The sequence below is a fragment of the Mastigoproctus giganteus genome, chromosome 13 (assembly GCF_048544385.1).
Source record: "Mastigoproctus giganteus isolate SK-2022 chromosome 13, ASM4854438v1, whole genome shotgun sequence".
In the NCBI taxonomy this organism is placed as follows: Eukaryota; Metazoa; Arthropoda; class Arachnida; order Uropygi; family Thelyphonidae; genus Mastigoproctus; species Mastigoproctus giganteus.
In genome coordinates, this window is record NC_143587.1 from 6044209 (window position 1) to 6056574 (window position 12366).

At 36.6% G+C, this 12366-nt stretch overlaps 1 protein-coding gene across 1 annotated transcript in view; it reads left to right on the forward strand.

Annotated features, from left to right (window-relative positions):
- Positions 1-12085, forward strand: part of HSPBAP1 (HSPB1 associated protein 1) — a 55601-nt gene extending 43516 nt beyond the window's left edge. The window contains exons 7-8 of the mRNA XM_090387857.1: positions 4214-4321; positions 11519-12085. Of these exons, the coding sequence (XP_090243983.1) occupies positions 4214-4321; positions 11519-12085 (675 nt within the window). The remainder of the gene's footprint in view (positions 1-4213; positions 4322-11518) is intronic.
- The last annotated feature ends 281 nt before the right edge of the window (positions 12086-12366 follow it).

The window sequence follows — 12366 nt, forward strand, 5'->3', positions numbered from 1 at the left end:
TGATATGTTGATCTGGGGTTACTGTTTCCCAAATGTAGTACTTTACATTTGTCAATGTTAAACTTCATTTGCCACCTCTCAGCCCATCTGCTCAACCTTTCCAGATCCTGTTGCAACAGCATAGCATCAGTAGTGTCCTTAACAACCCTGCCAACCTTTGTATCATCTGCAAACTTGGACATTAAGTTTGATATACCATCATCAATATCATTTATAAATACAGAAAACAACAATGGACCCAACGCTGAACCCTGAGGAACTCCACTAATAACATTAGTCCACGTTGAGCAGTGTCCATTGATTACCACTCTCTGTCTTCTGCCACTCAACCATCCCTTTATCCATAGCAGCAATTTGCCTCCAATGCCACTGCTCCAATTTGTGCAGCAGTCTTCCATGTGCAACAGTATCAAAAACCTTTCTAAGATCCAAATATATAATATCAAAGTTATTCCCTGCATCCAGTTCTTTTGTGACTACATCATAGTATCCAATCAAATTGGTCAGACAAGACCTGCCCTTAACAAAACCATGCTGTGTGTGAGCTATAACTGAATTCTTGTCTAGATGATGCTGCAGTGCTTCTTTAACCAGTGCCTCCATTAATTTTCCTGGAACCGAAGTTAAACTAACAGGTCTATAATTACTTGTGTCAACCTTTGATCCTCCTCTGTGAATTGGGGTTACATTTGCACATCTCCAGTCTATGGGTACCTCCCCTGAGTCCAAAGAAGCTCTCATAATTATGGCTAGGGGTTTGCTTACTTCCTTTGCTGCCTCCTTTAATATAACTGGATAGATCCCATCCACCCCGGGTGCTTTTTTATGTTTATCCTCAACAATATCTCCTCCACTTTCCTCTCAGTTATTAGAAAATCATCTAATAATTTACTTCACCTACGACATTACCCTTCCTGAATAACTCCTCATGTGTGAATGTAGATGCAAAATACTTGTTTAGATTGTTAGCCACCTGAGCAGGATCCTCAACTGTTGAACCATCAACATCCAGTGGACCAATCTGATTCATCCCTTTCCTTGTTGAGTTTAAATAGGTAAAGAACTCTTTTCTGTTTTTCTTTGCATCCTTTGCCAAGGATTTCTCATAATCTGTCTTTGCCTGCCTAATCTCCTTTGTGACTTGGTTACAGACCAACTTATATCTATCATAGGCTTCCATGTCACCCATTAATTTTTATGTATCCCATGCATTTTTCTTCTCTGCCATATGTCTCATTAGTTCATATGACAACCATTTAGGCCTGAACCTTGAACAATATTTCTTGGTTGGTATGTAAAGCCTGGTAGCATCCAAGATTCCTAGTGTGTAGCCTTGATATAATATAAATTATAGGATATCCAAAATTCAATTTGTGGTTTATACCCAACAGAAAACCCATGCAGGTTTGTAACTTTGTTCAACAAGTAACTTTATAGATATAAAACTTAAGAGTTTGAAACTGAGTTTGAATAGCTGATTAAAAAATGCACACAGAGAAATGACATGTTTTGTTGATTGCTCACTATCTACTGTGGTTGAGATGTACAAAGAATGGTGTCAAATGGATCAAACCACCTCCCTCCAACAGGATTATAAAGGATTATGCAGGGTTGATGTTTTTGGTGATCCAAGGGTTCAGCACATATGGGCTCAACAGTAGGTCACTGCATGACACTTGACATTGAAATACAGTATGGGGGAGTGCAAGAACAATACCCCAAATAATGATGCATCGCACACTCAGACATGCAGTTCCACAGCAGACAACCCGAGAGACATCATCTCACTGCTGATCATCATCAATGGCAACTGCTGCAGTGTCAGAATCGTGTTAGTTGGACACTGGAGAACTAGAAATCAGTGTGTTGGTCTGATGAGTTCAAATACCTGGTGCAACGTGTGGTACAAGCAACACACACACATTCGTGTACCCATCATGTATAGTGCCCACTATGCAGGCAGGTGGTGATGGTTGCTTAATATAGGGCAGTTTTGCTGGCAACTAAGGTCCCAGGTGAGGTCTACCAGCAGCTCTTAGGAGGTCATGTGCTGCCTGCCTTGTTGCATTTTTTCATGGACAAACAGGATCTTTCAAGGCAGTAATGCACCGTGTCATTAGGCCCACACTGTAGATGAGTGATTCAAGGAACACAGCAAAGATATATCATCTGCCTTGATTGGCCTCCAAATTTGCCTAACCTCAACCCAATTAAACATCTGTGGGATGTTTTTGAATGAGAAATGAGGTATATGGACATGCAATCATCATCTATTCTGACACTGGATAGCTTTGCTGGCAGCAGGCTGCAGATCTCTACGGACATCTTCTCACATCTAGTGGAATCAGTGCCTAAATGAATAGAAGCTGTTATCTGTGTGAATGCTGGCCCAACACAGTATTAGGTAGGTGGTAACAATTCAATGATCACTGAGTGGTTTGTGGTTTATATACAGTAGAACTTGGATAAGAAATTCCCACATAAGAAGTTTCCCACTGTATTAGGTTTGGTTTTCTAATTCCCATTATCAACTCTATGTATCGTAATGTATTATTTTCCTGCATAAGAAGTTTGCCGGATAAAAAACTTTCCCGCAAAAAAAAGTACATGATAAAGAATATGCAGTGTATTATTATTATTATTATTATTATTATTATGACATTTTTCCACTTAATACGTTTTTAAATATAAAAATTCTTTATTTTTATATTAAAAAAATATAAAATAATATAAACAGTAATTGAAAAAGTTGGTGTATAGCATCATTTGAGCATGCTCAGTGCTGATGGGATTCTTCCTCTTGCTCAGAATAATCACCTGAGAGGGCATAAGTTCAAATTGAGGAAAGACAGATGTAGGATAGATGTGCGGAAATTTACCTTTAGCCAGCGGGTGGTTGGTAGGTGGAACAGACTTCCATCCCTTGTCGTGGAAGTTGATAGCCTAAATAAGTTTAGGGCTCAGCTGGACAGGTATTTCGAACGAACAGAGGGGTGAAGTGGAAGTGGTTATTTTTTATTTATTTATTTTACTTTATTTATTTATTTTTTTTTTTTTGGGTGATGCTGCATAAGCTTGCTTTCTTGCATCAAATGCCTCTACTAATGCTAATGCTAATTTTAGTTCATAGTAAATCACCAAAGTAGACGAGATGGCATCGCTTTTTACGTCTCATATTGTGAATGCCTTCACAACGATTGCCCTGACATTGCACTACCTCCAATAAGCAACACTTCGCCACTGGAGAAGACTAATGTTACTTATCAGTGGATACTACCACCCATGGGTGGTAGCATCCGCCAAGAATCACCAGTGAAGTGTTGCCTATTCAAGAATCAACTGTCGAAGGTATTAGCATTAGTAGAAGTACATGATGCAAAAAAGCAAGCTTATGCAGCATCAAAAAAAAAAAAAAACCTCGTTTCACTGATCCATTCATTCCAAATGTTTTTGTCTAGTTCTGCCTTGAATTTATTTAAGCTATCAACTTCCACAACAGATGTGGAAGGTAGTTCAATATCAGAGCGACTCGTTGTGAAGGCTTTAACAATATGAGATATAACAAAAACAATGCCATTTCACCTACTTCAGTGATTTACTACACACCAACTTGTTCAATTAGTGAATTTTCCATAGAGACTTTCAGTGCTAAAACCTTTTTAGTATAAACACTTTTGATATAATGGAAGTGATATATTGCAATTGTTTTCGTCGATATCCGTAATTGAATACGTCAACCCCGTTAAGTTCTTCTGATGGCTGTGAACATTTCTGAATTACTTAGTGTATTGCTGCTCTGTCTTATTGTAATTGACCTTTTGAGGTATATTTAAACTCCAAAGGAGCTCATTCTTCCAACTTGGGAATGAGCTTAATGAACAGAATGTTAAGCAATAAGAAATCTTCAGGTGAAAAATGTTTCCCATAGGCAGAGTAAAATATTTATAAATTCTGAAATAATACTTAAAAATGATATTTTAACTTATGTATGTATATCTTTACATTTTTATTTGTGTAGTTAATATTTCCTACCCTTAGGTCATTTTCCCTTATAAGAAGTTTGAAACCTCCACTCCCTTGGAAAACTTCTTATCCAGGTTCTATCTATATAAAAAAATTTTAATAGTTATTCAATTTACACCTCAATAAAAATTTTAGAAACTTATAATCTTTGTGAAGATTAAATTGTATATCATGTTTTTTTGTTGTTCAGGAAGATGACGATGAGAGTAGGCTTCAGGAATCTGTGGTAAGAATGTTAATGACTGCATTTATACCAATCTATCAGCCGGACAATGAAGAATGGCTAAATCCTGCTGAGGTAAAAATGCTACTTTACTATATATTAGTAATAATAATTCCTATGCATTTCCCTCACCCGAAGGTACTATCCAGATGACCTTTGAATTTCCCCAAATTGTCAGCCTCTACCACTCATATAGGCAACTTATTCCAGTAATTTATAACTCGCTGGCTAAAATAAAACTTCCTGCAGTCCAATCTAAACATCTCCCCCGTAACTTGAATTTATGTCCCCTTTATAATCTTAAATTTCGTCCTCATTCATTTTACTGATGTCTCTCAGAGCCTTAAACACCTCAATCAAATCTTCTCTAAGGTGTCTAGTTTCCAAATTCTGCAACCCACATATTCGAAGTCTTTCTTCATAAAGATGCCCTTTTCCTGATCTCACCAGGCGAGTTACCCGTCTTTGCACCCTTTCAAGAAGCTCGATGTCTTTCTTTATTTAGGTGCGGTCTCCATACTTGAACATAGTATTCAAGGTGTGGTCTAACAAAAGCCATATATAATGGGATTATCGCGTCTCTGTCTCTACTTGCAAAAGTTCAATAGATGATCGATAGGACACCATGGGCCTATCGATCATCTTGTTAGACCATTCAAGGTGTGGTCTAACAAAAGCCATATATAATGGGATTATCGCGTCTCTGTCTCTACTTGCAAAAGTTCAATAGATGATCGATAGGACACCATGGGCCTTGCAACCTGTTTTCAATGCTCAGAGAATTTCATGTCTGACCGTATTGTAATGCTCAAGTCTCTTTAATCCAGTACTGAGTTTAGTTGAACTCCAATTGAATAAGTAATTTTGGGTTTACTATTTCCCAGGTGTAATACCTTACACTTTGTTGGATTAAAGCATAGCTGCCATTTTTCTGACCATTCCTGAAGTCTATCTAGGTCTCTCTGAAGAAGCTCAGCTTGACAGTGATCATTAACTACTCTACCAATTTTAACATCATCTGCAAATTTAGACATCACAACCTCTATTCCTTCATTAATGTCATTTATGAAAAATAAAAACAATAGTGGTCCTAATACTGATCCTTGGGGAACCCCACTTCTTACATCAACCCAATCTGAGGAATAGCCATTTATTACAACCCTCTGTCTCCTGCCCTGAAGCCATCCTGCTATCCATCTAAGGATTTTCCCAGTGATTACAACCTGTTCCAGCTTATAAAGCAACTGCTCATGTGGGACTGAGTCAAAAGCTTTTGTGAAATCTAAATAAACAATGTCGAAATTATTCCCTGAATCTAGCTCATGAGTGACCCTTTCAAAATAGCGAACCAGATTTGTTAAACATGATTTTCCCTTTACAAAACCATGCTGAGTATCCTTGAGAATTTCAATTATATCCAAATGATCCTGAATTCCACCCTTGATCATTGCCTCCATGACTTTCCCTACCACTGAAGTCAGACTGACAGGTCAATAATTTCCCACTTCACTCTTAGAACCACCCTTATGTATGGGAGATACATTGGCACTTTTCCAATCCAACGGAATCTCCCCAGAGTCTAGTGATGCTTGCATAATTAGCCTCAATGGTTCAATATACTCACTTACTGCCTCCCTTAAGATTATAGGGTGTATGCTGTCAACCTCAAGACCCTTACTGGTGTGTAGGCCCAAAAGTTTTTTCATTAAATAATCTTATGAAATTTCAATATCATTAATTACATATTTTTTAACTTCGCTCCCACAATTTCTCATTGACATAAAGGGTTGTTCTGTAAATATCATTGCAAAATAATTGTCGAGTTCATCTGCAACATCAGCTGCGTTATCTAATATCCCTTGTCAATTACATAATGGTCCGATCTGGTTTTTCCCTCCTTGCATTTATATATGTGAAGAATTCCTTATCCCCACTCTTTGCCAGCCGAACCTTTTCTGTGGCACTATTAGAGATCGTTTTGTAACTCTTATAGGGTTCAGTGCTTTTTATTGCTCTGTAACTTTTTCTGCTCAAGTAATCTGGCAACTTCATTATTCATTCAACTTAGAATCCTCATGGAGTATTTTTTTAACTTATTTATTTCAAATACATTTTTAGTAAGGATCTTTGGATTTGACTTGCTAGTAGCCCCTGGTCTCGAGACTGACTAACTCAAGATACGGAGGAGGAAATCCATGACTACTGACAGTTTGTCTCGAACCCCACACACACACTACTCAGTACAGCCTTGTGCTCTAGCTGACGTGGCTACCAGGGCCAAATTTTTTTTTATGGGCGCCTCTATGGGCAAATGGACTTTGGCAAGTAAGGATGAATGTCTTATTGTGGGTGATTTTAATTTGCCTCTAATTGATTGGAGAAAATGGGAAGGTCATGGGACAAAATTTTTAAATCAACTAGATGATTGTTATTTGTATCAACATATCAGGAAAAGTACTAGGGAAAAAGAATATTTTAGACCTTATTATCAAGGCTTCTGTGATTGATGCCTTTTAAGGTTTACCATAATTCAATTGTATTTGCTCTCTATGAGTTATCTACCCAGTTAATATAGGTCATCTAGCACCTTAAGCCATCATAATTTCCTTTCCTGAAATTATAACCCATTCCTTTGCCTTTAACTGCGTGCGGTTCGTGGGTGATAATCAGGTCTAAAATATTCTTTTCCCTAGTTCTTTTCCTGATATGTTGATACAAATAACAGTCTAGTTGATTTAAAAATTTTGTCCCATGTCCTTCCCATTTGCTCCAATCAATTAGAGGCAAATTAAAATCACCCACAATAAGACATCCATGCTTACTTGCCCATTCCATTTACATGTAGAGACTCTCGTTATAATTTGCACAATCACCTGGCCTGTAGATTACTCCCACTCTCGATATACCTTTCCTTCCAAATTTCATCACACCATACAGATTCTATACTAGCATATGAAGCTCTTGAATCCAGTAAAGCTTTTGTCATGCTCAGGCTGCTTTTGGTAAGAAGCATGACCCCACCAACTGCTATCTGCCCTATCCTTCCTGAATACATGGTACATACTGTACTGAAACTTGTCATCCCAATTTCCGGTTGACACCATGTTTCCATAAGCCCTATTATGTCAGCGTTATTTGTCCTAACCAGCACTTTGAATTGACTCATTTTATTGACATCACTTCTGACATTACTGTATAAACAATTAAGACTTAGTGTTCTTGTATAGTTAACTACCTTGACACACCCCTTGGAGTTATTTAAGCTTGCTTCCCTGTCATTGATTGTCCTCTCATTTGAAACATTTCTTTGATCTGTTGTAATAAACAAGAACTCTTGAGGTATGAGCAAGTGTTACTTTCACCAATATTATCAGATAAATGCATATTTGTATTACTCTTGTTACCCCAAACTAGCAGTTTCCCTGAACCTTTAAGGTATCCTTAATAAAGCTGGCAAAACCTTTGCACCACCTTTGTTTAAATGTATCTCATCTCTACAAAATAGATTCCTTCTACCTACAAGTGCAGTCCAAGCTGATAAAAATTCCTCCCCAAAAGCCTTGCACAGTTCAAGTCTTTAGTTAATCCACAAGACTTTCGGCATATAATCCCACCTGTTGTGCCTGGGCAGAATTGTGGACACACATTGACCTAACTCGCGGCATTTCTTCAGCATGGTCCTATATTTGTCTAACAAATCGTCAGATTGTGTGTGCTTAATATCATTAATCTCCACGTGAATAATAATATTCTCTTTATCCCCATCCTTTAAAATGACAGTCTGTTCGTGACATCATTAATAGTTGCTCCTGGTAAACATACCCTGGTTCTAGTCCACCTATCCTTATTATAAAAACTATTTCCCATTTCCCTGACAATAGTCTCCTAAAAGAACAAAGCCCTTCTGAACCAGAGCAGTTTGCACTTTGTTATTCTGCCTGGAGCCCAAATTGTGAGTGCATCACTAAAGTCTTGAGTCCCTGATAAGCTCCCAGTTACATTATTCTCTAGCGCAAGCACCTGTTTTTTTCAGTGACTCATGTTCTAGCAATGCACGAAATTGTAACTTTAGTTCGGTACACACTGTGCAATGATGAAAAAGGAAAGAATCCCCAAGCGAGCTATGATTATCAACTAGGTCGACCTTGGAATACATGCCACGGGTTCTGCAAAGGATGAAATCATTCACCCAGAAATCGCCATCGGCTATTTCTGTATGTGTCGTGATACCCTCTAACGAAGTGTTCAAGGTGGATCTTATCACAGCCATTATAGTGACATTATAGGTCCACCATAGGTAACTATCCAGCTGACCTTTGAATTTCCCCAAACTGTTTGCCTCGACCACTCATGTAGGTAATATATTCCAGTAATTTATAACTTGCTGGCTAAAATAAAACTTACTTTATATTTTATATTAAAAAATATAAAACAATATAAACATTTTGGTAATTGAACAGGTTAGTGCATAGCATAATTTTTGTTTGTCATAAATCACCGAAGTAGGTGAAATGGCATCATTTTTACATCTCATTGTGAATGTTTTCACACAACAAGCTGCTCTGAAATCCAATCTAAGCATCTCCTCCCGTAACTTGAATTTATGGCCTCTAGTTCTAGAATCATTTATACAGTTGGTCGTCGACTTATGACCGACTTCTGTTCTGACTGACCGGTCGTAAGTCGATCTGGTCGTATGTTGGCCATATATTTATTAACAGTATTTTTTAACCTTTCTAATCTTTTTATCATCTTTATAAATTATTTTTATAATCTTTTAAATTTTTATCATCTTTTATTTTTCATTTTAAATACAGCAATGTTTTTATCTTTTACTTAGCGATACTGTACTAGGCGTAGAAACGAAGGTATCTCTCTCTATGAGCTTAAATTCAAACGTTCTCTACATTTTAATTGGTTTATTATTCGTACTGTTTATAAAAAAAAAAAAAAAACTACAATCTATAATTATATTGTACATAATGTGACAAATAATTCTGTGCATAATGTACTGTAAACACTAAAATTAATGTAAAAATTAATAGAAATGAAATTTACAAAATCAATTTTTAATCTTTGCTTGTGCTGGGTTGTGCATCGTCAGGGTCATGTTCTTGGGTTGAGGTAGGAGATGTTTATTTATAGAGACATTATGCAAAGCAAATCATTTTTTTAAAACACTTAAACCACCCAGTACTAGCCTGAAAATCTTCAGCGTAATCGTCTCCGGCGCGTGATTTTAAACTCTGAAAAACAAACTTCTAGCCTTTGCTTGCACTGTGTGAAGGCTCATGGGTGTATTTTTTTTGTATTAAATCTTCCATCCACATAAACAACAATTTCTCCATTTCATGGATGGGTTCCTGTTGTTGTTTGGTTAAAATTGTAGACATAATAGGTGCAGTATCGTCGATGCCATGGAATGTGATAATTTCAAGTCACGTGCTATCGTATTCACTTTCTTTCCGCTTTCATACTGCTGGATAATTTTCGTTTTACACTCTGAATCAATAGTTTTCCTTGACTTCTTAGCTGACGTATATGTAGATGAAGACATTTTCCTTTTACTAAACATATTATGCGTATTTCAGTGGAATTTTAATTAATACACCACACGCAACAGATGCTTAATAGCGACTGGGTGTATGTGAGAGAGAGAGCGACTGAGTGTATGTGCCTGGTGCTGTCCTCAGGCCTCCCGTTATCGACGTGCCTCCTCACCTGGGTTATGGGTGTCCTCAGTAGTGATTTCCTGATTTATTATTAATTTATTCATTATTTATTATATATATTTTTTTGGTGGTCGTAAGTGCGGCCGGTCGTAAGTCGCATAGGTCGTAAGTCGACGACCAAGTGTAACTGAAAATTTCGTCCTCATTTATTTTACTTTTGCCTCTCACTGCCTTAATCACCTTAATCAATTCTCCTCTAAGGTTCCTAGTTTCCAGGCAATGGTCAGGCCACACCTTGAGTACTTGTATACAGATCTGGAGGCCTCATTTTAAGAAGGATGTACAGCTGTTGGAACGAGTACAGAGAAGGGCAACAAGATTAGTGAATGTAACAAAGGGTTGCTCTTACAAAGAAAGGCTTAAATTTTGCAAATTACAGTCTGGAGACTAGGCACCTGCAAGGTGATCTGATTGATGTGTATAAAGCCTTGAATGGTTTGAGCATGCTCAATGCTGATGGAATTCTTCCTCTCGCTCAGAATAGTCATTTGAGAGGGCATAAATTCAAATTGAGAAAAGACAGATGTAGGATAGATGTGCAGAAGTTTGCCTTTAGCCAGCGGGTGGTTGGTTGGTGGAACAGACTTCCATCCTTTGTTGTGGAAGTTGATAGCCTAAATAAATTTAAGGCTGAGCTGGACAGGTACTTGGAACAAATGGAGGGGTGAAATGGGAGTGTGTTTTTTTTTTTTTTTTTTTCTGGCTGTTGCTGCATAAGCTTGCTTTCTTGCATCATATGCCTATGCTAAAAGCTGTGCAACCCACATGACAAAATCTTTTCTCATATGGATGCCCTTTTGCCAATCTCACCAGGTGAGTTACCCGTCTTTGCACCCTTTCAAGAAGTTCAATGTCTTTTTTTTTTTTCTTTTTTTTTTTTTGGTGTCTACTAGGAACACAGTATTCCAAGTGTTGTCTGGCAGTATCCTTATATAATGGGATTATGACATCCTTATGTCTATTACAAAATGTTCTGTATAATGGGATTTCATGGGGGGGAAGATTCTGTCCTCAGGCATAAATCACCCTATGGCCATCATTTGTACAGAATTGCATATTGTGTCATTTTAATACTCTGTATATAAAGAAAATTGAAAAACAATGAACTTTTTAAAACTAAGGCTGTAATGTTCTCTTAATGATAACTCTTATACTCTGGACTTTGTTCTCCAAGTTGAGAAGAATTTCTGCCTGAAAATGTGTGATATGTAATCACAAAAAAAAAAAAATCCCTATATAAAATAGATTCCTGTTGAAGGAACCATTATTTTACCTTAGAATTTTTTTTTTTTTTTTTTTTTTTTCCTGGTCAGATCCATGCAGTAGTCATCCTTTCCTTGCTGGACTACGTGACAAAGATTCCACACAAAATCTATAACTTAGTTAATTTGAATTTTTGTTTGGAAATTAGGGTAAAACATGAATGCCTGTTGTCATAATTTTGTAATCAGTTTGTTTAGCATAATAAATTCTACTTAAAAATAATTTGCATGGTTGATTTCTACAAAATGGTTAAAACTTATATTTTTTTTCTTTTTAGGAGTTGGTTTCTCCAGAAGAAACATTAAGTTACATTTCCACAGTCCTAAATAAATTGCCATCATGCTTTGCAAAATTAAACAATTTTAACTTTAGGAATGCAGACCAGGATTTGTCAAAACCATCTACTTCAGAATTTGGAAATTCTGACAATTTGTACATTTGCAAAAGTACTACAGTTCCTATAGCTAAAAAACCGAAGATGGATTATAGTAAAATTATCTCTAGGAATGCAGAACAGGATTTCTCAAAACCATCTACTTCAGAACTTGGAAATTCCGATGATTTGTACATTTGCAAAAGTACTGGAATTTTCGTAGCTAAAACACCAAAGATATATAGCAAAATTATCCCTGACAAAAACTGTTGGTTAAAACATTCACACTGGATGAATCCCATTAGAAATTTTACATACACAGAATTCGAAAAGACATTTTTAAATATAACAGAGAAAAAGAATTGTATTCTTGGATGCCGGAGCAGAAGTTCAAGAGAAGATATATTGAATTCATTTCTCCACCCAGATGTTGTGGCACTTATATCCCAGAAATTAAAGGAAACCTTCTGATATATACTGATTCTATAATCATTTAATTCTATTTATATTTATTCGTATTGTATACTTTTCGGAATAATGGCACATTAAGAAATTCGTGCTGCTATTTCGATTTTTCCATTTTCTAGAGAAAGATTTATTTTTAATATTTAATGCAGAAATAATGAGGCTAAATAAGAAATAGAGAGATTGAGAATGCAATTTTATTGACTGCACATAAAAAAACAAACATGATGATGATCCAATGTTATATTCTGCCATTAATACACTCCAACTTACACCCCATTCTATTT